The 24,950-nt window shown below is 49.0% G+C and overlaps 2 protein-coding genes across 12 annotated transcripts in view; one reads left to right on the top strand and one right to left on the bottom strand.

Annotated features, from left to right (window-relative positions):
- Positions 1-15,715, top strand: part of LCOR (ligand dependent nuclear receptor corepressor) — a 146,731-nt gene extending 131,016 nt beyond the window's left edge. For all 7 annotated transcript variants that reach the window (XM_081823714.1, XM_081823717.1, XM_081823715.1 and 4 more), the window contains one exon: positions 632-15,715. In XM_081823714.1, coding sequence (XP_081679840.1) covers positions 632-4,967 — 4,336 coding nt within the window. In that variant the 3' untranslated portion in view covers positions 4,968-15,715. The remainder of the gene's footprint in view (positions 1-631) is intronic.
- A 2,223-nt stretch (positions 15,716-17,938) lies between these two features.
- The window catches only part of SLIT1 (slit guidance ligand 1), a 167,654-nt gene continuing 160,642 nt past the window's right edge, over positions 17,939-24,950 (bottom strand). For 4 of the 5 annotated variants that reach the window (XM_081823724.1, XM_081823728.1, XM_081823726.1 and 1 more), the window contains exons 33-37: positions 24,404-24,534; positions 23,795-23,949; positions 22,479-22,767; positions 21,920-22,131; positions 17,939-21,138 (exon numbers count right to left, since the gene is read on the bottom strand). In XM_081823724.1, the coding sequence (XP_081679850.1) occupies positions 20,900-21,138; positions 21,920-22,131; positions 22,479-22,767; positions 23,795-23,949; positions 24,404-24,534 (1,026 nt within the window). In that variant the 3' untranslated portion in view covers positions 17,939-20,899. Of the gene's footprint in view, positions 21,139-21,259; positions 21,427-21,919; positions 22,132-22,478; positions 22,768-23,794; positions 23,950-24,403; positions 24,535-24,950 lie in introns of those variants that run through there. The other variant, XM_081823725.1, reaches the window with a different exon arrangement.

Below are 24,950 nucleotides of genomic sequence, written 5' to 3'. Positions count from 1 at the left end.
CTAGGAATCAGTAGTTGCTTGTAACTCCATCTGTCGTTGTGTCTGAAATGTGAAATTACCAATCTCCATTTCTCATTGCCCCAGGAAGGGGGCAGAAGAATTCCTGCATTACTGTTTGCAGAATTGTAAGTCCAGCCAATTAGTCATGCTGAGAAACCATGTTAAAACTGTAATTTCTCTAAGTCCAAAATTTGTAATGTAGTGCGTCTGAATTTTTGTCAGTGTTGTGGACTTACAAATCAATGACTGTTTACTAATAGGAATACCCAGGCCTAAAACGAAAGTGTATGTTGATTGACTGGAGTTAATAATGTGGCCAAAATTTTATTTTCTGAAAAATTATTTTCAATGATATTTCTTCTCTATAAGATAAAAATTATTGTGAATTGATCACTTAAAAAGTATGAAGGGTGTTACTAAAATTTGAGAATATTTCAGGGCTGGTCTTATATTTTAATCAGGTATATACTCCTTATTTATTAAATCAAATTTATACAGGGCACTTAGAAGCAGTTTTACAGTGTCTGTTCATTCTCTTTACAGCATGAGTAACATCTGGTGAATTTCATAATGTAAAAATGTTCCTTGGAAAATGACCATACTAATTTCTCCTTTCTCTTTGTCTGTCTAGTGAGAATTCAACAGAGGCTATAGCAGTAGATTCTAACAATCAGTCGAAGTCCCCACTGGAGAAGTTTATGGTCAAACTGTGCACTCATCATCAGAAGCAGTTCATCCGTGTCCTGAACGATCTGTACACTGAATCCCAGCCGGGCACCGAGGACCTGCGACCTGATTCTGGAGCAATGGATGCATCCACTTGCAATGCTGGCTGTGCCCAGCTAGGCACCAGACATAAGGAAAAGGATGCTGCATGTCTCAATATGATGTCTCCTACTTCTGTAGATTTGTTTGTAGACTCATCAGGCTCACACAGCCCTCCACACTTGACAGAACAGGCCCTGAAGGAGCCTCCTCCTGAGACAAACTCTGTAGATGGAAGAGAGAATGCCTTGACTATTACCCAGAAAGATTCCTCTGAACTTCCAACCACTAAACCTAATTCTGGTAGTTCAACAGATAGTTGCAGTCTGGGATACCTCACCACACCGAATTCTTCCTCATTAAGCTTCCACCACATCGCTAAGAGCTTGGAGGGGCAAACCACTGGACCGGAGCAAGACACAGATGTGAAAATGTGTGAGGAGGGGAAAGACCATATGCAGAGCTCAGCTTTAGTAGAAAGTCTGATTGCAGTGAAAGTGGCAGCTGAGAATAGTGAGGAGAGCAACACCTGTATTGTTTCTCAAAGAAATTCATTCAAAGCTTTATCAGAAGAGGCTTGGGACTCAGGGTTTACTGGGAATTCACCTAGAACTGCTGACAAAGAGAATGCTTTACTGTGTAGCTCAAAAACACCTTTACACCAAGAGTTAGAGTCCAGTGAACAAGATTCAAGGCCAAAGCAAGAGAACCATCTTCATTCACTAGGAAGAAATAAGGTGAGTTATCATTTACATCCCAGTGATAAGGGTCAGTTTGATCATTCCAAAGATGGTTGGTTAGCCCCTAGCCCCATGCCAGCCGTACACAAAGCATCTAATGGACATTCGCGAACCAAGATGATATCAGCCTCCATTAAGACAGCTCGGAAAAGTAAAAGGGCATCAGGGTTGAGGATAAACGATTACGATAACCAGTGTGATGTAGTTTATATCAGTCAGCCAATAACAGAATGCCACTTGGAGAATCAGAGATCAATATTATCTTCTCGAAAAACAGCCAGGAAGAGTACTCGAGGATACTTCTTCAATGGTGATTGTTGTGAGCTGCCAACTGTTCGCACACTGGCCAGAAATTTGCACCCCCAAGAAAAGGCGAGCTGTTCACCAGTGGAACCAGAGGGAGCGGTCACTCCCAGGCAGACCCTTCCACATTCAGCCCCTGGACCTGCAGTGGATATGCAGGATCCCAGAGAGGACGACCATGAGGAACCTAGTAAAGAAATAACCTCCCTCAAGGAAGGAGAAAGAGAAGCTTCCTCTGAAAAGGAATCTCAAGAGCCTGAGGTTTGCCCCACAACAAATAAACCAAATCCGAGCAGCTCTCCTAGGTCAGAGGAAACAACAGCCTCCAGCCTGGTGTCGCGTCTCCCTGCTCACCTTCCCGAAGAGGACATGCCAGAAGGCAGCTCCATGGTCTCAACTCCCACAGCAAGTGGGATGGCTTCCCCTGAACGAGACCAACAACCAGTCGAACTGCTGGATATCAAGGAGGGGACTGTCACCCAAGACTGTCACCTGATTTCCTCTACTGAGAGCATTTCTGAGGGAGGCAGTGAAGATGTTGTTTCTAGGCCTCATTCTTCTCCTGAAAGAGTCAGTAGAGAGGAAGGTCCTCTGTGCTCAGAAAGTCAGAGTCCCCCAGTGGGCTTGGAGCCTCCCCTGAGCCTGGGAAAAGTTGAAGACAGCCAAAGCATCAGTACCAAGGCCGAGACTGAAGACACTCAGGAGCTAGATACTGACCCACTCTTGAAGGAAAGCAGCACTTTTACTAATGAAAACCCCAGCAAAATTGAGGACAGTGAGGCAGCAGGTGGTACAGGAAAATCAGAGGGACAGGGCAGTGATGTAAAACAGTCTTCAGAAAAAGATATGTGTGATCAAAACATTGACTCCCCTGAAGAGAATGTGGACAAGAAGAAAAAAGGTAAAAAACTCCCTGAGGCCTCTGACAGGTGCCTGAGGAGTCAGCTTTCAGATCCCTCCTCTGCCGATAGGTGCCTAAGAAGTCAAAGTTCAGATTCTTCCTCTGCTTGTCCTGAGATCAAGATTTCTAAAAATCCTGGTATGAAACGTTCTAAGAAAGAAGGGTACTCTGGCGAGACAGCATCAGAGGGCCTTCTGGCTGACGGTTTCCATACAAAAGGTCTGGAGGACCCTGAAAACCCAGGTGTCGATGAAAATCCCTCTGAGAAAGACGCTGAGCAGGAGGGCGAAGGAGGTGGGATCATCACCAGGCAGACTTATAAAAACATGCTGGCGAAAGAAGTCAAGGGGGAAGAAGGAGATATTTTCCCCAGCAGTGATCCCATAACCACAGTTGGCCAGCCCCTGCCTGGAGAGAGACTGGAAATCTATGTTCAGTCTAAGTTAGGAGAGAAAAATGCTCATGACCCCTCAGAAAGTATTCCTTGTACTTTCCCAGAACAATCAAAAGAGAAGCCAGACCCAGTTCCTGCACAAGATCCAGAGGCAGTTGCGAATGAGGTCGGCACTGCAAACGCCCAGCGTAAAGATGACGATAGTGACGTGCCGTCCAGTGCACTTGGGTTGTCAAGTAGTGGAAGTGGTGATGCCGCTGGGCCCCCAAAATGGGTACCAAGGCTTACAAGACTGACTTCTTCAACCTACAACCTAAGGCACGCTCATTCTCTGGACTCCTCAGATACTGCAAAAATGACTTCAGAAAAGGAAGTAGCTCAAGGAAACCCAATGCCAAAGGAAAATGAAGCTTCGGAGAGTGGAGATCGTGTAGACGAGGATGATGTGGACATGGTGGTAGATGACCAGCCAAAGTTTGTGGAATGGTGTGCAGAGGAGGAGAACCAAGAGCTTATTGCCAACTTCAATGCACAGTACATGAGAGTTCAGAAAGGCTGGATCCAGCTGGAGAAAGAAGCCCAGCCAACACCAAGATCAAGGAACAAGTCAGATAAACTGAAGGAGATTTGGAAAAGCAAGAAAAGGTCACGGAAATGTAGGGGTTCATTGGAGGTTCAAAAGTTTTCTCCTGTTCAGATGCTGTTTATGACAAACTTTAAATTATCTAATGTTTGCAAATGGTTCTTAGAGACAACTGAAACCCGGTCTCTGGTGATTGTGAAGAAGCTCAATACTCGTCTTCCGGGAGACATCCCCCCTGTCAAGCATCCTCTTCAGAAGTACTCTCCTTCCAGCCTGTACCCCAGTTCACTACAGGCTGAACGCTTGAAAAAACACTTGAAGAAATTTCCTGGAGCTACTCCTGCTAGGAACAATTGGAAAACACAGAAGCTCTGGGCCAAATTTCGAGAGAATCCTGACCAGGTGGAGCCAGAGGATGGCAGTGATATCAGCCTCAGCCCCAATTCTGAAGACAGCGTAGAGGAAGTCAAAGAAGGTCGAAATAGCCATCCTCCCACAAACTCACCTACCCCAGCCAGTACCCGGATCCTTAGAAAATATTCCAATATTCGAGGAAAGCTCAGAGCCCAGCAATGTTTGATCAAGAATGAGAAAATGGAAAACCCGTTTGGGCAGGCTGTGGAAAGTAAACAGAGTTGTAAGAGTGTATGCATCAACCCGCTGATGTCCCCCAAGCTTGCCCTGCAAGTGGATGCAGATGGGTTTCCTATTAAGCCCAAGAGTACTGACGGAATGAAGGGAAGGAAAGGGAAGCAAATGTCTGAAATCTTGCCGAAAGCAGAAGTGCAGAATAAACGCAAGAGGACAGAAAGCGGCGGCGCTCAGGACAGGAAGGACACAGGAAGGTCCCCTGTGGTGAAAGCCAGCAAAGACAAGCATGCCGATGGATCCACCAGAACCCCTGCGGCCAAGAAGCCAGCTGTGAGGGACCGAATCAGCCAGCTGCCCAAAAAGACATCCTTGAAAGAGAATAAGCTGAAGACCGCTAAGAAGTCTCCTGGGAAAAGCTGCCCTCCGTCCAGGAGGGAAAAAGAGAATACAAACAAAAGACCCACACAGCCCTCTGCCCCGGAGATAGGGATGAAACCTGCAAAGCAAAAGGGGGCAGGTGAATCCTCTTCAAGACCACAAAAAGCCACCAACCGGAAGCAGAGCAGTGGAAAGACTCGGGCCAGACCCTTGACGAAAACCCCAGAGAGCAGTGCGGCCCAGAGAAAGCGAAAGCTGAAGGCAAAGCTGGACTCTTGTCACGGCAAACGGAGACGGCTGGATGCGAAGTGATCGGAAGGCTGGCAGCCACAAGCTAAACTGTCCTACAGAAAGTAACCCTTCACTTTGCATTAACTAAGTCTGCTTTTATAAGCTCAGCCAGCCTTTCAGATCTGCAGTTAACGGAGAACACCACCATTGAAGATGTCAGAAAATGCATCTCAGATGGAGAAGGGAACTTGCAGTCTTTCTCTGAGGCTGAGTAAGGGAAGTTATATATTATATTCTGGTTGTTCCTTGGGTTTTAAACTTGGAACCAAGCAGTTTTAGTTTTTAAAAGTACAGTGCCTTATTTATCCTTTTTGTTTTTAAATTTACAAAAGCTAAAAAGCTGATCTATGTGATTAAAGGCTTGTATTTTATACTTGATGCACAAGCACTTGTACTGTAGCCGAGAAGACCACCATCATGCACATAAAAGTAGCTTTTCAGCAGCCATCCTGCAGTGTCCGTACCTGAACAGATGCTCCTCTTTGCAAACCCGAGCAGTGAACTTCCCTCTCTGTCTTGTTTGTTTAAATGATATTCGAAAGCTAAACCAAATCATTTTTATGGTATGTGGAGATTGCAGAGGGAATTTATAATTATTATGAAAGATGAATATTTCTGTTACCCCTTTTTTAAAAAGTCATTTCATTATTGGTCACTCCTCTCACTTTTGGCCTTCTGTCATTTAAAAAATGTATTCTAAATTATGTGCCCATGGGACAAAAGATGTGTCACAAGGTGTTAATATTGAGTTATGACCTCTAAAATTTATTTACACCGCCCAGGTGATTTGCATTACTGATTCTTACCATCCTTTTCATTTTTGGCCTTGCAAGCTTGCTAGCACTCTAACAAGGTTTTCACCTGACTTTGAGGGGAAAAATGTAGGATTTTTTTTTTCCATCTTGTAACTATAACTTGACAATTGGGATGAGAGTGACTATTGTAATACTCTTTCTTACCCTGAATACTTCCATATTCAAAGAAAGCCAAGTTGTTATTTTCAGTACTAGAAAAGTTTCAGAGTTTGTGTGTGCATGTGCATTTGGGTGCATTTGCCTGTGGTTATTAGCCGCAGATGTCTCTGAGCCGCAGTTCCACAGTAAAATTCTTTCTTCCCCATACAGTTTGCTAAGGTGTTCATGAGCTGGGTAATTAGCACAGGCCAGATGGTTTAAATGTGGCCCAGGGTCTCTAGGAGTATCCGCAAAGCCAGTTTGGCACCAGACTCAGAAAGGTCTAAACCGCACAGAGTTATGTAAAGGGCAGAGCGCCCTTGCAGTGGGAGGCGGCAGCTCTGGCATCTCATAGCGGGCCCACACCCCTCCTCCCATCTGGAGCTGGTGTTCAGTTGGCGTGTCCCAGTGGGGAGGTGCGTGCAGCATGGGCGTTCGCATTCTCAGTGGTCGGCACCATCCTGGTAGTTAATGCCTGTAGTATCGCTCCTGCCGCTGTCACGTCAGGCTCCATGCCTTGGCTCAAAAGTGAGAGCTGCAGTGTTTGTGACTAACGTTGTTTGCCTTTCCCGAGTGACGCCCGAGGTGGTTGCACTGGTCTTACCTTGGTGCCTGTGACATTGCTCCATTGTGACACAGTGTGTACTCAGCATCTCCCCTGGGCCACTCTACAGAAAAGGCTTGGCTGTTAGAGCTTCAGCCAGCCTCTCTACTGTGCTCCGTCACAGAAGCAGGCTTATCTGCTGCAAAAACGCCATTTAGATGGTTCAGATCTATTTAGGTAAACCCAGATGGACTTTCTTCATGCATAGTTCGGTCAGATCATGATAAAACAGGCCTTCTACCCATTCTGTTAAAGATTTGCTGTATATAGTGAGAACTTCTGCTGACTGGATAGGACTGGAGAGAAATGTTTGATTCATGGGAAATTGGGAATTGTATTGAATTTCATAGACTATCTTCAATGAAGCCTTGACTTTTCCCCCCCTATGTCTCCTTTATCCCATGAGTCTCTTTTTTTCATTTTAATATCTTCGACTTTGGCCATTCAAGAGCTACCTATATTAATGAAACTGCTGAGTGTGTATGTTGGACAGCCCTTTCTCAGCATTAAGTTGCACAGAAGCATTAGTATGTTTTCAGTAGGTTCGGTTAATCTTTGAAAAGTGGTTTTAAAGTTTTTAAAAAATATTTTCACATAGTCGTCACTGGATACTGTTTTTGTGGTGACTTAAACAGCTGAGGGTTGCCGAGGTCACGTGTGCGGACTCCGGTGTATATGTTGCAGGTGCCCCCTTAGCTGCATGCAGACTACCTTGCAGTGGTGCTTGGATTAGGTTAGGGGGAGGTGCGAGGCAGTGAGCGGGTGCAGCCCTTCCAGTTCCAGGCTTATTAACTCATTCCATTACTTTTCTAAGTTCTTTTCATTTTAAAAAGCTTACTTCAAGATAATAGCCTTTTCTCCCATTTTAGGCAGCATTTGAGAAAAGGTATCAATGTGTATGCATTTTTTTTTTTTTAATACACTGCTGTGGATCATCTTTAAAATCAACTTATGTTTTATAGTAGTAACAACACTTAAATAGACTGGGATTCTACATAATTAGAACACTTAAAAGTTTAGAAGTATTTTTATATTTGTTGAATCTCATTTTTGCTGATTCAGTTAATTTTGCTAATAGAAGAAAGGAAAAAAAATGAACTTGAGGGCTGGCTCTGGAACGCCCTTTTACACTTACAGCCGATGCTGGCAAAACTGTCTCCTAGACACCTCCAAGCCAGACCTGCAACTGACTCAAGTTTCCCCTTGTTTTTCCTGTCTTGCAAAGACCTCCTTTTTATAGCCGTCTTCACAGTATGGCTGGCCACCAGATGCAAAGGCAGTGGATCCCACATTCCAGATTCCAAATCACAGAAGAATTCTGCTCCTGGGCCTACTCAGCACAGTGACTGTCCCAGCAACGGAGATGAAGTTGCTGACCAGAGAACTCTGGTATTACCTCTGAGCTTCTGGGAGAGCTGCAGGGGCCCTGGGGAGCAGTCACTGAAGCTCTACCTTAGCTCCCCAGAGCTGGGCCCTCTTCGGGAGACCCGTCTTCTAGTCTCACTTCCTAGCCCCTAAGGCTCCCTGGGTTTGGGAGGACAACATGGAGACCCTCCCTAGTCAGGGCCCAGAGCCTCACCCACAGCAGTCCCTCAGACCCCTGGCAATCTGCAGCACAGCAGGGAGGCAGTGCACCTTTCTTCTGCTCGTAAGGCGTCCTGCACAGGAATGTCACTAGTGTCTGTTAATCTGCAATTGCTAGTCCCTTGGGTCCCGTAGGTAGGCCAATTCTGTTGCATCTGTATTTCAGTAAAGATTTCTACACAAGCCTTCTCTAAAAACAATAATCTTGGGCTGTGGGTTTCGCTCTTGCAGTGGTATGGATAGGAGAGGTGCAGGTCGCAGTCCCTTCACAGACGCGGTGCTCCTGATGGGCTCCTCTGTGCATTTCTCACTGTTCAGATAGGACATCAGTGAAACACATCACTTCAAGACAGTTGCTTTGAACTGAAGTTCGGTCTCTTTCCTGCCTTGTGGTGGATTCTGTAGTGAGGGCTACAGTTGTCACTTTCCTCTCTGGGAGGCATCTTGCTGATTGAAGGACCTAAGAACTAAGGAGGAAAGGACAGCATGCAACACAATGCAGATGTCACCATCAGCAAGTCTGGTGGCTTGTTACCGCGCCTGGGACCATATTGGAGTTTCCCGAGGTGCTGGGCCCAGGAGCCACCCCCGTTCCTGTTGGGTTTCCTGTCAGCCCACGCGAGCTATCTTTTTTAGACGCTCTCTCAAGGGTCTGCAGAATGTGGGCTGGTCGCTCTTTTGTAAATAGAAGTTTAATGGAACATAGCCATGCCCGTTTGTTTACATACTTTCCATGGCTACTTCCCAGCAGAGTGGAGTATCTACAACAGAGACTATATGGCCTGCAAAGCCGGAAAGATTTACTGTCTGGACCTTTCAGAAAAAGTGTGCTGACCCTCCTTGTTGAAGAAAATCATCCTTTTTCAGGAACCAATCTTGCCTGATTTATCTTCTCCTTTCTTTTGCCTGCCCCCCTCTCTGTCCTCTTCTTTTCTTCTTTTTCCTCCTCCCCTTCCCTCAGTTTTGTTCTTCCTTTTACATTTCTTTGTCTCTCCTTGCTACAGAAAAGACATGACATGTTGTTAGCGCACACTGAACCCGGCCTCCTGACCCTTGAGCTACCGTAGCCTCACACCTTCCTTCTTCAAGCCGCCTGTCACTGGCCACAGTGGGGCCACCGGTAGTCTCTAGGGTCAGGCCCCACAGGCAAGGAGGGCTTCGGAGTTCTCAGTGCAGCCCTGGCCTCTCATTTCCCTCTGTCCTTATCTCAGACCTGACTCTGGCTTCACATCTTGTGTGTTACTGAGGCAAGCCAAGGTTTGTTTTTGTTTTCAAAATTAGTTGAGAATACTTCAGTTGGAGGTTCAGTTTTCTGAGCCACATGTTTAGATACAGAAAAAGCCTTTTCACAGAAGAAAAACAAAGTCCAGTCACTAACCCAAAGTATTTATTATGTAATGTTTTTGGCCAGCTTCTAGGAAAATAAAAATGTATCAGTATTGATATTTTTTCAGTCACATACTCTCCTTTCAAAATAACTTTATTAAAGGCAAGCCAACAAATAAAAAATAGGGGCTTGCTTTGACCATGCTTTTAGAAAAGAATAGAAAATTGGAGCATATTAGAACCTGAGTGTAACAGAGAAGTTGTAGATTGTATCTTTTGATCAAATCCAGTCAACCTCCAAGCTGTTGGTCCTCCCTCTCCCGCACAACTCAAGAATAAGCTTCTGTACTGTACTACAAATGAAGTTGAATATCGTGTCAGTGAAAAAATTTCTGTCAGTGGCCCCAGAACAGTGATTGTTTCAATTATTTTGAAACAGATAATTATTATTTTGACTTCTCAGCTATTAATTTTTGTCGTCTTATGGCTTGATGTCCACTGAAATACTGCAAATTTCTCCTACAAGTATGAAATCATGTCTATGTATCTCACATTGGCAAGGCAGTCCTCACATCCCAGCAGTAAGCATTCTTCCCTCCCAAATCCTTTTTCAGGGAAAAAAAATGAAAATAAAAAGATTATTGTATTTAAAATAAGCAGAATTGTGAAAAGCCTTTTGAGGCAACCTTCAGTAAAGTTCATCCCTTGAAATGTCAGAACAAGCTGCTTGTTCTACAGTGGGTGCGTTGGAAGACTTGAAGATCTGACCTCTTTCCTTTAAAGATATTAAGTCATACTCAGGCAGAAACCCAGAGCTCTCTGATGCTGCTTCCGACTTAGGGCTTTGCCGTGTTGTGCTGGGGGGACCCGGAGGACCACCTGGGGCGCTTCTGCAGAGGGTATGCTTGCTCATGCTTTTGCTCTTGGAACTGAGCCGGCGCTGGTCAGTTCCTTCCATTACCTCCTGTCTGTCTGTCCTTCCCTTTCCCAGAGCGCCGGTGGTGTACGCTCGGTGCTCAGGAGACATTCTTAGCTTCGGTGTTCAGAGGGGCAGTTGTGTAGCTGCGTCCGCCTAGCAAGTACAGTGATGCACAGAGGCTTTCTCCCCTGCCTGAGGCCAGTCCACGTCACACAAGGTGCTCAGCAGTAGGCAAGGTACGTAAAAGTACAGATGGCCCATAAGACAGCAATAGCAGCAGCGAAAAACAGGTTTTTTTTAAAACATTTTATAATATGCCAGAGGTTGGAGGAATGCATTTTACCTGGTATTTTTTGTTTGTTTGTTTTAAGATTTCATTTATTTATTTGAGAGACAGAATGAGAGAGAGAGCACATGAGAGGGGGGAGGGTCAGAGGGAGAAGCAGACTCCCCGCCGAGCAGGGAGCCCGATGCGGGACTCGATCCCGGTCCTCCAGGATCATGACCTGAGCCGAAGGCAGTCGCTCAACCAACTGAGCCACCCAGGCGCCCTACCTGTTTTTTTTTTTTTTTAAAGGATTATATTTAATAAAAAAAGAAGTAACAGGTGAAAGATTTATGCAATCTAAAGAGAAACCAGAGTAACAGAGACCATATGTAGCTGACACAGCCTAAAATATAAAATATCCACCACCTGGCTATTTACAGAAAAGGTTTACTGACCCTTGTAGTATGTCATTCAAGGTCAGTTATGCAGACAGTTAGGCACAAACATCTTTCCTGTAATCCAGCCTTGCACCATTTCTGTCCTTTTAGATTTGAGGGTGTCTTGCCAGTTCATCTCGGGACACAGCTGTCGTTGCATGTTATTTCTGAGTAATGCTTGTGCAGTAAAGAAAAAGAAAATATCCCCCTTCGTTGATGGAATATTTGTTGAATCATGACCTTACCTATTAGGATAAGTAGTTAAAACCAGAAGTACAAAGTCTCTTAAGTCTTCCTCTATGGCAAACAGATTTAGTAATGGACCTAAAGCCGAGATAGTGCCTCTCCCGGCCAGCACAGGCGGGCTCCTTTTACCCCCTAGAGCCCTCTTTTTCTTTTTTGTGTACAGCGTATTTGCAAGCTCACTCCCCCAGCTTTGGTCACTACTTGTGAATATAACCGGCTGGCCTGTGCCTGTTTGAACCTCGAATCCAGCCTAGCCATTCCCAGCTCTCTTAAAAACACCAGCGTGTTGATGGCACCTTCTTGGCCCACCAGCAGCTGCAGCCCGAAGAGGTTCGGAGCTCTCTGACCTGGCTCACCTCGTTTGGACGAGCCATCCTGGATGCCTCGCCTCTTCCCTCTTCTGCTCAGGCCACCCAGCCCCCTTCCCGGAGGTGTCTTCTCGGGGACGGCCTCTCATCTCCCGAGCATGTCACTGACCACAGGCATGTCATACTAGAAGCCTCTTTCTCTGTAACACTTTTATTTTCCTTCTAGAATTTAGCCGTTGGGTCCAGATGCTCTTCAGTTTATCAACTTTTTCAGCCCACTTGTTTTCTGTAATCTGCACCTCGTGCCGTCTTGCCGCTGAAGCTGTAGTATTTGGGAGGTAGTTTGTGGGAAAGATGCTCTACAAACAAGATCTGCATAATTTTGTATATTTATACCACAGATGGGGATTCGTTTTAGAGCCACTGTAGCTTAAGGGTATTAGTTTCACCAGTGTTCTAGGAGACTGTGTTATTGACTGTGGTTTCAAATATGTTATATAATACATAGTTATTCACACCACTGTGGAATTTATTTCACTGTGTAAATAGTGATATTTTCCTGTTCAAATGCTTCTATAGAAAGTATTTATTTTAACAACAAAAAATTAACTGTCAAAAGGGCTTTCCAAAAAAGTGTTCTTTCTAGCCACCCATCTTCCCCAATTGCCATGCTCATTCACTGAACCCTCAGACAACTTAGTGAAGGCAGAGGTGCGGCATTGAAACCCTCACTCTGTTTGGGCATATACAATGTGGATTGGGAACCTGAGTGCTTCCCCCCAGTGTCATCCCGTCCCAGAGCAAAGTGGGTCTCCCACCACTGGTATGGCCGTGCCAGGCATCACATCAGGGCTTGCCTCAAGCAGCCCACGTGTTGCATTCACAGTTGATACCTTCCGACTGTCCAACCGCCTGTGCAGCGAAATGAGCCTTAGTTGTAACCCCAAGGAAATCCAAACCCATACCTGTGGGATATGGAGAAACCACTGGTTGCCTAAAGAAAGCATTAAGTATATTGTACTCTTTCTCATGTTTGTGAAAGACACACACCTATTCACACTCATTAACCATGGGAGATAAGCGTGTTTCCTTCTGCACCTTGACAGTACTCAAGAGCACCTCAGCTCCTCCTCCTCCTCCACTTCCTCTTCCTCCCCCCTCCCCCTTTGCCCTATCTCAGCAAGCATCTGTGCAGATGTGGGCCAGTCCCACCTGTAACCCATGGTTACAGAATGAGACCTTCTGTTCTCAGATGTGTGCAGCTTTACTTCTCAGGAGTCTTGGTCTGCGATTCAGAGCACCCCTAGATGTAATGGAACTGATGGCTTTATGATCATGTTCCTCTTCCCTGTGCCCCATTCCTGGGCACCTCTGTCTGAGTCATGATTCTCGTCCCACCCAGCTGGCTGGACTGAGAACTGCGGCTCCAGGACCACAGAGCGCTTGGGCCTGGACACGTAGGGGGTTTTGTCCTCCAATTGAACCATAATTTGCATATTTTCTTATGGCCTCCCTTTGTCTTTTCTAACAAATGAGGAGGACACTTGAACAGTAATGCTGGAGAATGTTTTTTTCTAAGATACTATTTGTAAGCAAATCTGATTTTAAGATGAAATGTGAATGGGTAACTAGGTGCCAGGGAATTTAGCACTGAACTAGACAGTCAACACTTTTTTAACCTTTGCAGGAGGAAATAGATTTTGCTCTCATCTAATGTTCACAAGAAGTAATGTTGTAAATAGTTTTTTAAAAATATTTATTATGTGTGCTGTATACAGATTCATGTTCTGAGTGGTGTTGATCTGCATTGTAGTATTGTAGAAGGATATATTTTGAGCAGTGGACTTACTTTCATAACACAGTTCACACATGGAGAAAGAACAGAAACCAGCAGGTTGAGAGCTGTTTGGGGGCATTTGATCTGTAATGCTACATCAGTCCAAGCTTTAACTGCCCCCTCTTCTCATCTGGTTATGTTATATATTATATATATATATACACGTATGTATGATAAACTGGTCAGTTCCCAGATCTGCAGAGCAGATTTCCAGGTGTTCTTTCTGATGTGCTGCGCATAAGCAATAAGATCCTAGGAAATAGCATTTGTTCCGGGCTCTGCGTTGGCCCTTGTCTCAGAGGGTAGGGTGGGGGTAGAACAGCTCTTGCTAAGACCTCTTGCCTTTGCCGGAGAGGTGGCTGTACTTGAATTTTTGCTTCTGTTTGTCTGCACGCTTCCTCATGTCATACAACTCTAGCAGTGGATGAGAAATCTGCCAGCACCAGACACATCAAAAATTGGGCATGGAGATTGAAAAATGATCCTTTTTCCATGAATTTGTAGGGCTTCCAGAATCTAGTTGAGGCAAAGCTCATTTGGCTATAAACATAAATTGCCAGCTAAAAGCCCTTTGAGTCTATCCACCCTGCCTTTGAAAGCTAAGCCCGTTTCCTGTGATCCTCCTCTGTGCCTGGGTTTGAAACGTCTGCGGTGCAACCCTTTAGATCCGAGCGAGGCAGGCAGTCCCTCTTCCACGGCTCCCAGCGTGTCCAGTTCCACAGCTTTCTAAGCAGCTTTCTAGCAGCCTCTCCTGTGACCGTCCTAAACTTTATGAAAAATACCCCACACCCAAATAACCATGAATAGAATAAGGTAGTTTTTTAGGCTTTTGGAATATGTCTTCTCTTTTGTATTTATGATGGTGTTTGGAATTTTTCACTAGTGTTTTTTTAGATTGAAGTGCGTGCGTTAGGAAAAAAACTTTCCATTGCTGAGCCTGAAAGCAAGCAAGAGGAAAGAGACTGACTATATTGTGTCATTGGGGAGGTGACTACTTGTGGTGGTGGGAGGGCGGGGAGGGGCATCGTAGATTAATGTGGGAGTAAAATAGAACTCTGGCCTGAGGCTCCCCAAGTGTTATTACCTTGTAATAAATAATCCCCTTATTAGCCTCACTTAATCTCAGTAGAAGCCTGCTGTTTACCCTCAGGGAACAAGTAGTTTTCAAAATTGAGCTCCTCCAAGGTCACTGGCCTGTGCCTGTGTGCAGGCATTGGTCGTCTTTGTGAACTCATGGCATTATTTTCCCATATGCATTATGATACTAAGAAATTCAACCCCAACCTGTATGAAAAGCACAGCCCAGGGTCCTACTTTAGGCTAGAGTTAATGCCTTTCAGGGGCCAAGGGGGCATAGGAGGCCCATGCAATTTAACTGAAGCTCAGGTGCCGTGTGGGATTTTTATTCTTTTTAGGCCACGACCCTTCAGAATGAGATTAGGGCAGGGGCTGCTGATCCGGCTGTGGATCCAGGGAGCTCTAAGATGAATCTCTACCGTTCCTTTAAGGTCTTTCTGGTTCCTCCCAGTGTTGTCATTGCCGAGGTCAATCTTGTAGTTGTTCAGATGTGCTCCTTTTTGCTGTCTTGTGAGTCTTAGCCAGTGATCCAGATGCCCAAGGAGAGAGTCTCCGGAGGGCCTAGCCCCTTCCCAGTATCAAGTGTGCGCTCCTAACCTGTGTGAAGGTGGTCTTTCCAAAAGCAGTGAATTGAGAAATTCTGCAAATGGTAATCTGGATGATCGGCGTGTATCTCTTGGGCCTGGATTTCCATTATGTTAGTGAGTGTAGGAAAATACTGTGTCTTTAATGGATGAAAATTCAATGTATGCTGTGAATTTGTTGGTTTGAAACATTGAAAAATTTTCATTAGACAATGTTTACATACCTCACCTGAAGAACCTTTGAGAGTGTATATATGAAATTTAAAAATATATTAAGTTGCTTTAAAACAATATGTATAGCTATAAAAGTTGGAGTTATTTTAACTTTGAATATGTACCAAGTCTCTTAAATATTGAAATCTGTGGGCTTTTTGTGCTTCTGTGTTTTACTTTCCTATTAGGCCATGTAGGAAACTGTGTTCTTGTTATTGGTAAAGGGGCCCTCGCTGAAATCCAAGCTTGGAAGGATTTCCTTTGTTGTTTCAGATTTTCTTGTTTGGTTTTGAGGGATGGGGTATGGAGCTAGAGGATGTGTGGGAGGGATTTCCTTAACATTGACATCTATTCCATGAGCTTTTTCTAGGCGCTTATTTTATTGCAGCGTATTAAACTTCTTTGATATTAAAGTGTGTTTGTGTAGTTACTGGAGAGGGAACAGAATGCATGGAAGCCCAGTATTCCACTTGTAACCTCTGGCAAAGTTGAGAAGTTGCCAGAAGGAACCAAAAAGTAATACTTCTTCATACTTCTGCCTCAGCCACGGTGTTGGGACTTAAAGGAACATTGTTTGGTAGCTCTGTGGCCATTTTGTGAGGTACGCCTAACTTCAGGGGAAAGAAAACACTGTGGATGAATCCTTGGGAATTCCCACCGTGGAGTTGGAAAGGTGCCCGTGCTTCATCCTGAGGGACAGAGAGCAGCTGAACCAGGTAAGCCACTGTTAAATTCGGGGGTGATGTCCACAGCCACCAAGGAGGGCTGCCCCAGCTCTCTGTAGTCCGTTTTGGGGCCTGGCAGAATGCTGGCAGGAAATTCTTACATTTCCTAGCCTCGTGACTGTTTCACTGTATTCTTTCAGTTCTGCTTGAGAAGGGTCTATGTAAGCGTCTAGTGGGCCAGTGAATCCTGTGGAATCAGCCATGATTTCATTAGTAAGTTATATGACAGTGGCCATCGACATGCAGAACTATATCCAGTAAAAATAACCCTGCAGCTGACAGTTGGGCTACCTCTCTTAATCTGGATTCGGAGAATCATCTTTTTCCACATTAGGACTTTTCATTGTTAAAAGAGACTTCTTTTCCTCCCATATTGATCCTATTGGTAGAATAACTAGAATATATCCAAGAGGTGCAGACTGACTGGCTTGGAGTGAGGGGCCATCTCGAAAATTAACTCTTGACAGCACAGGCATCAGGATGATAGAGATGCGTTAGCACCGATCTCAGGAAAACTTGGCAACTCTAGTTGGAAGCCTGGTCGTTCTTTCTGTTGCTTCCACTCCCCAGCCAAGCCCGGCTATGTCCATTTCCTTGGCTGGGGATTTCCTTTGAACTGTTAAATTTGCTACTTACTTCACTTTAACTCAGAGGTTGTAAACTGGTGGCTCACAGATGTGTTTTATTTAGCCTAGTGTTTAAAAAATTATACACATATACTATGAGTGTTGACATAAAATTTGGTTTCTGGCTTCTCTTTTAAAAAGTGACAGTGAGGATCTGATAAAGTTGGTGCATGGTGAGAATCAGCTGGAACTCAGTAGATTGGAAAATGTGCCTTTAAGGTCACCGTAGTCCTTGTCAGCTACCATTTGTCCCTATTTTCTTTAATAGTAGGGAAATAGGTCTCTTACCTGCTGCTTTATCAAAAGTGGTGATACAAATTATGGGCCAGGAGGGCATGTGCCCACTTGACTTACTTAGGTAACCTACTGTCCAGACACTTGAGCTTACAACCCTGTTTTACCCCATTTTCTCTCCTATACCCAGTTCATTACTTTTCCTCCCAAATCCCTAATTGCTTTGCAGGCACTGCAGTTACCATCACTGCCCACTTGCAGGGTGACCACGTGCTGTTAAGGTATGACTTGGGCAACCATCATTATGATCTAGTGGGAAATCATTCTGTAGTCGTGGCATCAGAGGGCCAGCTGGGCCCCCTTGGTGGTAGTGGCCTTGCCCAGCCTGCCTGCCAGGGCTGGGCCTTACCTAGATGCTCAGGTCATGCATCCTACAAAACTCCTAAGAGCGATTCTGCAGTCTGAAATCATAGCGGAACTACTGTAGAAGTATGTTTGCCTTCTTTCTCCACTGATCCCTGTGAACCACTGGTTCATGGTGATAGGTTAACCTTACAGGACCTGGTTCAGCTGCTCTCTGTCCCTCAGGATGAAGCACGGGCACCTTTGCACGTTGCTTTCTCATCTGTTGCCCTGATTAAATGAAACCTTCAGAGCCAGCTTAAATGTGGATGTGGCTCTGTTTACAAGCACAAAATCTGGGTGTGACTGAGACACTGGAAGGGAAATGAGGCTGAGCAGCCTCCCCACATCTCCACATGTGCTGTGCCATGCCAGGGTCTGCCTGCCCTGACATCCCCAGGGAGCGATGACCAAGCCATCCCCTAGACCTCCCCTTCCTCCTCCAGGAGGAACCCACCTCCTCTGCCACTTCAGGAAGACCAGAGAGTTCCAAGGGCGGGTGTCCTACGTGTGCTGTATCTGAGAGCCGTCCCCGGATTGTGGCCAGTGTGTGTGGGCAGCTCAGAAACCCCCAAACCCCGGGAAGCAGCTATGTCAGCAGCCCCGGGCTCATCCTTGGTGCAGAAAAAGAGATCGACAAGGCAGAACCTGAGTGAACCAATGTCATGTTCACATGGAAGACAAAAGACAATATCCAACACATTCTAGAACAATTCTAGGGAAAGGACAGGTGTGGCTCCCTCACGGGCCTGTTCTAAACCAGTCTCTCTGAAAGAGTGATCCAGACAAGACTACAGAAACCCCTAAACAAAATGTCACAACCACCCCACATCTGAAAAGCAAAACGAGACACCGGATATTGACTTTAACATATAAAAATACTGTAACAAAATGAAATACAAATATATATTAGAATCTGTTAAGTATTCTGTATAAAGAGATACTTTCGCGGTTAGGCTAATAGCGGGCAAAAAAGGAGACGAGTCTGGCCTTTTCTGACGCCTTCACAGGGAGCTGGGGCTACTGGCCAGTGGTGATGGCAGCCACCCCAGGACTTGCCCTGCTTGTGTCTCTTCAGCGCGTGTTTAATGGAGAGAGCCAGTGGTGACATCAAAGTGAACGAAGGTCTTTACTGAAGGGGTGACAGGTATGGAGGTGACTTATCAGAGATGATTTTGCCAGAGCCTTCTCCTGGGCCTCAGTGTGAACAGGCAAGACGAGTGGTGATCCAGCTCCTTAGCAACTTTCAGGTCGGTGGTTGAGGGAATGTTGATCCTGGGACACATAGCACCTTGCTGCCCCCACTCTTGGGGTGGATCCCAGTCTTCCAGCTTGAAAGCGAGGGAGCGTGGGGCCAGGCTGGGTTGTGGGGTGTTGTGGAGGGGTGGGTGGGGGCTGTGGCCAGCTCACAGGACACTCCCTGTGAACAGACCCCTGTATTCTGCCCTCCCAACCCCACAGCACTGGGAGTGCAGGACTCCTGGCAGCCGTCACCCATCTGCCGGTGAAGAGGCTGCTGCCGGTTGGTGCCCCTCAAGCCCAGGGAGCCTCATCTACTCCAGGGCAGTGGGGAACGGTGATGGCCAAAGGAAGGTAAGTGTCTCGGGGCCGGTGGTCCCAGAACACCTGTGTTCCGTGCGAGGAGTGAGCCAGCTACGCTTGAGCTTTCCTCCATAGATCAGCACCTGCCTCATGCTAGAGCTGCTCTCCACGGTCCCACAGAGGGAGGCTGTGCAGCCCTAGGAGAAGCCTCTCAAGGCCCCAGCTGCTGTCCGTGGAGGGGAGGGGCACTGCAGCCTTGCTCAGAACTATAGTAGAGCCCGGTCCCTGGTGAAGAGTAGATCCAGCCATGAAAACACCTCTGCAGTTGGGCAGGGCAGGATCCCCTTCACATTACAGGGCTTCCAGGACTCAAACTCACTGGCCGGAGTCCCAGTGTAGTGGAACATGCCAGGCTTCCTCAGTTGCAAGGGGCTCCAGCCCTCTACTGCTCAGTGTCCAGAGCTCCCTCCCCACACCGCCCATGGTGGCTGAGGATACGGGCACAAGACCACCTCAGCCACACCACAGGCTGCTCCCCCAACCCTGTCTTCTGATTGTAGATGGAAGGGGCCAGGAAAGGGATATGCTCACTCCCCTTGCCCACTGGGGTCCTCTGGGGGCACACTGTCTTGGGGAGACATCTGGGTAGGAGAGTGTGACCTATCTTCTAGCCAGTTTGCCACTTATGCTCAAAGATAAGCTTTTTGTGTTTTCATTCTGCATGGAAAAGGATTTGTAGTCACGTGGCCACATAGTGAGTGACTCAACACAGAGTCCTTCCTTGCAAATGCCTAGGATGAGCAGCTCTAGCCTGGGCCACCGTCTGTGGTTGGAGCCCTCGGCTCATCTCATCCCAAGCATGTTGGTTACTCCTGTGATGCTCTACAATTAGTTCGTATCTGTCCATGAGAGCAGCCCAGTACCAGCAGCCATTCGGCACGTAAATATTTGTTGATGTGATTAATGAAAATGGATCTAGCTCCTCCAGCCTCCCTTCTGGAGCCACAGTGGGAGGGTCTACATAGCTTCTACCTATGTTCAGTCAAACCACCTCACCATTTGATAGCTGAGGAGACTGAGGCCCGTGGGGAGGAAGTTGGCCCAGGGTGACGGAGGCAGCAGAGGTTTCCTGGTGCCTGGACCACTGCTCCCTACTGGTCTACACTGTGAGGGGATCTGAACCCAGTGTCCACGGGAGGAGACCCCTCCCTGGCTAAGCAGCCTAGCCCAAACCCCCTTGACCCTGTCCCCCTGCCAGTGGCTTGCCAGCATCTTGGGGCTGAGATAGCCCAAGACCAATACCCTTTTGGTGGTCAGTGTCTGGATGTGGTGGTTATTCAGCTAGAACCAAGAACCAACCTCCCCCCTTCCCACCATCTTCTCTGGTGGGATCGCCACCCCAAACAGACCCAGTGGGCGTTTCCTCCACCTGAGAGCCCCATCCTTGAAGCTACCATGGTCAACCCATAACTTCAGGATTCAGAGTTCCGGTCCTAAGACCCAACCCCATCCCCAGCCTCATTACCCATGGAGCAGTAGCTGCAGTTCTCCTCAGCCCAGGGGGCAAGGGTCAGTCCCTTCCTGGCCAGCAGGAGGGCCCTTCCCCTCTGCAGCCTGGCCTACTGCTAGCACATGCTGCAGCAGCAAGCAGAGCAGAGAGCCAGGCCGGCTGCCCCAGGGGAGCCTTCAAGGTTATCTGCAGGGGGCAGGGGGCAGGGGGCAAGGAGCTTCTGAGGCCAGCATGGGCCACAGGTGAGAGGGGAAAGCTGGCTGGGGAAGGGGCCAGTCCCTTTTTCAGACCCAAGTAGTAGGCAAGCAGGAGGTGTCACCATTCTGCACTTCTTGGCCTGACCTCAAGCACACATTCATTCAACAAATATTTATTAAGCGCCTATTTGTGCAAGGCACTTCCGGAGAGGGCGGCCTGCAGACCGGGCCCCGCCCCCGCCCCCGCCCCCGCCCCCAGCGCCCGTGCTCCAGGAGGTCGGCGCCGCCCGCAGGAGCCCCATCCCTGCTGCCGGCCACCGAGCTCCGCTGCAGCCGTGCCCCCTCCCCGTCCAGCCAGGCGCTAGGCACAGACGCCACAGCCACACTTGGTGGGCTTCTCCACCTCCTCCGCAAAAGAGGTCCCGTCGCTGCACTCAAAGGTGAACTTCCTCCGCTTCAGCCGCAGGCCCTGGCAGCAGCCCTGACCTGGACATGAGCCCCGGCACTCCACCCACGACAGCGGGCGCGTGGTCTGGCAGATGGCATAGCCCCTCTGGACCTGGTGAAAGTCCCGGACAGGGGAGCCCCGGCACTCGGACTCTGGATAGGACAGACACCAAGAGAAAGCCTCAGGGCACACCCCGGGGGTCCACGCTGGCCCAGGGGGCAAGGCAGGAGGAGGAGGAGGAGAGGCAGCTCCAAGCACCAGGGCCTCTAGCGCTCAGACTCCACCTCCGTCCCCACCAGACATGCACATGCACGAGCTTCCTCCTGGGCCCACAGTCCAGTGAGTAGGAAGGAAGAACTTTCTAGCTGCCAGGAGCCTCCAGGACAGATTGGGCTGCCAGGTAAGTGGGCTCCGTGCAAGAGGAAGCTGGAGGCTGGAGTCTGGGAAGGCAAGAACAATAGAGAAGGAATTTGTGCCAGGAGCAGGGGGGCCTTGGGGACCCTGAAGGTGCTTGAGTTCTGGACTTCTCCCGTTCCCTCTGCCCAGCCTCAGCAGTCTCTATGCCTGCAGAAGCATCTTGGTCACAGGGGCCAGGGAGGGCCTGGGAAAGAGTTCCAGTTCCCAACCCTCAGACTTCCTGCTGCTCCCAGGGGCACAAGGTAATGGGGCCAAGATGTGGGGGTTCGGGCAGGAGCTGTTACCCTGGGCAGTCCCTTCTGTAAGGAGAGACCCCAGCCAGAAGGGGCACTTCCCCGGGTAAGGGGGGCTTCAGGGCAAGCTGCGCCATTTATCTGGTCATGGGGCTCAAAGCCCAGCCCCATAGCGGTGCAGGAGAGGGGAGGGGGCACAGAGGGGTTGCCAGGTTGGGAGGAGGAAAAGTCAAGTCACTACTGCAAGTTGTGGAGAGGGCATGTCAGGAGGGGGGCCCCTGACCTTGCTCACACAGCTCGCCCGAAAAGCCAGGGTCACACACACAGTGTGCCCCCTTGGTGGCCAAGGCCTGGCAGTGGCCATGCAAGCACTGCAGGCCCCCACAGGGGTCTGCAGGTGCCCCAGCCTGGTTGCACAGAGCCCCTGAGTACCCATCCTGGCACTGGCAGCTGTAGGAAAGAGCATCGAGGGGCACACATTTTCCATGGACACACCTAGAGGGGACAGAGAAAAGGTGCTGTGAGAATAGGCTGGAGCCAGTCCAGTCCTAGGGTACCCCACAACCCCAGCCTTGGCGTCATGGGATGTTATTCTGTGCCCAAGAGCAAAGGGGAGCAAAGTGAGATTCTGTGTCCCTGGGGATGCCTTCCTATTAATACAAACTGAAAATTAGAAAAAAATAAAACCCTGTGTTGGGCCACATGTTCCAGTCTGGGGGTTTAAAAATATAGTACATGCAGCAGCCCTCACCCTGGCAATAGGAGCTTGCAGGGAAGGGAAGGAAAGGGAACCCACAGGTGGGGCAGGGGGTGAGGGCTCCCTGAACCCAGCCCAGGCTCACTTGTGGCCATGGCAGGGGCCGTCTGCTGGTTGGTCGCAGTGCAGGCCCCCCCAGCCGGCCTCACAATGGCACACGGGCCCCGGAGCGGCCCTGGGCTGGCAGATGCCGTGGAGGCAGTAGAGCTTTCGGCAGGGCTCACAGCCTGGCACCACGCCCGGCTTCATCCGAGTCTTGGTGAAGTCCTGCAGCTCGTTGTTGATGTATAGGTTTCGGATGCAACCATGGAAGCTGGTGCCGTTGAGGATCTGCCACAGGCGGAAGGCGGCTGAGTTCACATCCACTGGCATCCCTGGGGTGGGCAGGAGGGGGCAGAGCTGGGCCGAGTCAGGCTCAGACCGTGCCTGGCACTCACCACTGAGGTCCACTGGGCATCTGCACAGTGTTCCCTCCCACCATCGGCCCTTCTGTTTCTGCAACCCTGGGCCAAGGTCCTTTGCCACATTGGAGGGTCCAGATTCCTTTCCCGGAAGAAATAGAAAAGCTGCCCCCTCTATGACCAGAGCCCGGGGGTGCCAGGCCTAGCTGTAGCCAGCTGACAAAGAAAGCCCTGGGTGCCTAAGGTCTGGCTGCCATCATCCAAGGCTCCTTCCTACCCTGTGGGACACCAGCTCTTACCTCCTTACTCCAAAAGCAACAAAGAACCAGAGCCTAGAGCTTTGTCACCTGCTTTTGTGGTCATCACAGCAACCCTCCGAGGTTGGAGAGGCTAAACCCCATCTGGTACTCAGTGACTTGCCCGAAATTGTACGACTAATAAACCGCAGAGCTGGGATTAGAACCCAGGGTTCTCTCCTTCACAGCTGCCCAAAGTCTCGCCAGGGCCCTCTGCAGCACTGAGAAAGCCCCACCGTTGCAGAAACCTGACTTGTCTGGACCTAGAAATGTTTGCCTGCAAAGCACAGAAAGCTACCTGGGAGGTCCTCAGCTGATGCATGGACTCTGAGCCTGGGCCTCCTGCAGCAGCTCTGAGCCTCAGAGGGCTCCAAGACTGGGAATGGACCCTGAACACTTGACAAGTCCCTCCTGGCCCAAAGCCAAGAGGAAAGGTACCCACTTTGGAAGACAGCTGGGAAAGGTCCAGGGTCCCCTCAAGGACAGGCCTCAGACTAAACCCAGGTACCCATCGTTCTTGGTCAGCCTGGGCTCCAGGCTGGGAAGGACAATCCACCAGTGGCTTGGGATACCCCCACAGTCCAGTGGCCTGGGCACCAGCCCTCCTGGCAAGCCTTAGGCCAGAGAGCAACAGAAGCCCCACCTGGAATGGCTGTCCCCATCATGTGAGCCAGCCACAGCCTCTCCTTGGGCCAGGTCCTTACCTCCCACGTAGAGGGGGGCCTCGCTGTTTAGCGTGTAGTGTTTGCCAAAATTGTCCATGGTCATGGGACTGCCTCCATCGATGGAGAGATTCACCATCTGGTCAAAGGTGACCAGCTCAACAGTATGGAACTGCCCATCGTTGATCGTCTCAGCACTGGAAGAAGATGGGGTGCCCCCACCGCAGGGAATAGGCTTCAGTTCGGCCCATCTCTGCCTGGGCCCTTCCCCAGAAAGGCCACTGGTACAGCAGCTGTTTCCCAAGGAATAACATCTCTAAGGGAGGAGGGTGTGTAGACCCTGTGGCCTAGGGCCTGGTCCCTCCACCTTCCTTTCTCGGGACACCCTGGGGAAAGCTGAGCAGTTTGGGGCAGGGGTTTCCAACTTACCATCTCTCCCTTCCCACGAAGGAGCCCCCAGTGAGGAGGAGGTGGGATAGGGAAGGCTGGGCCCACTGCTCAGGCCTCAGCCTCAGCCCCAAGCTAGGGCCACACTAGATGGTTCAAATGCCCTTCCCACTCAGGCAGCCCAGGTCCTGGTGGTCCCGATAACCACCTGCTCTTGGCCCGGGAGACCCTGAGGGAGGGTGGGGGGGCATGATGGAGCCTTACCTGTAGATGGCAGAGCTGGGGTAGCTGCCTGGGTCGTAGCTGACACGCACATGACCCTGGTACAGCTCCACTGCGATGTGGTCATTGTCCCCATTGTACAGCAAGATCCCGTTGTCCTCCGCCGTGGAGACCTGAGGGGCGAGGGCAGTCTGTCCCACCCCAGCCCACACAGCAGTGGCACGGGTAGGTGGGGCAGATGGAGGACCCACATTTGGAAGAGGAATGCTGTGTGCAGAGCGGTCCTCCCCTGACTACCCAGCCTGCCCAGGGGACACCTCCTCCAGGGGATGCTGACAGAGGCCAATAGCCCCTGGGTTCAAATGCCATCCACTGCCAGGCTGGCCAGGGCTGCAGAGAGAAGGCAGATGGACCAGCTGAGGCCTGGAAACTGGGTGCTGGAGGGGCAGGTAAGAGACCTTAGGGCTACCTGCCCAGAGAGGAAAGTCTGATGGCTGTGGGGTAGCCTGTTCTGTGGGCCTCTGGGAACCACCAAGAGAACAAGTGTAAGGAAGGCTAACAGCCACGACCACCCCAGCCTGGAAGGAGC

The sequence above is a fragment of the Leptonychotes weddellii genome, chromosome 6 (assembly GCF_054177405.1).
Source record: "Leptonychotes weddellii isolate Sample4059 chromosome 6, ASM5417740v2, whole genome shotgun sequence".
Classification (NCBI taxonomy): domain Eukaryota; kingdom Metazoa; phylum Chordata; class Mammalia; order Carnivora; family Phocidae; genus Leptonychotes; species Leptonychotes weddellii.
Note: the sequence above shows the minus strand (reverse complement) of the source record. Positions and strands in the feature narration are given on the sequence as shown.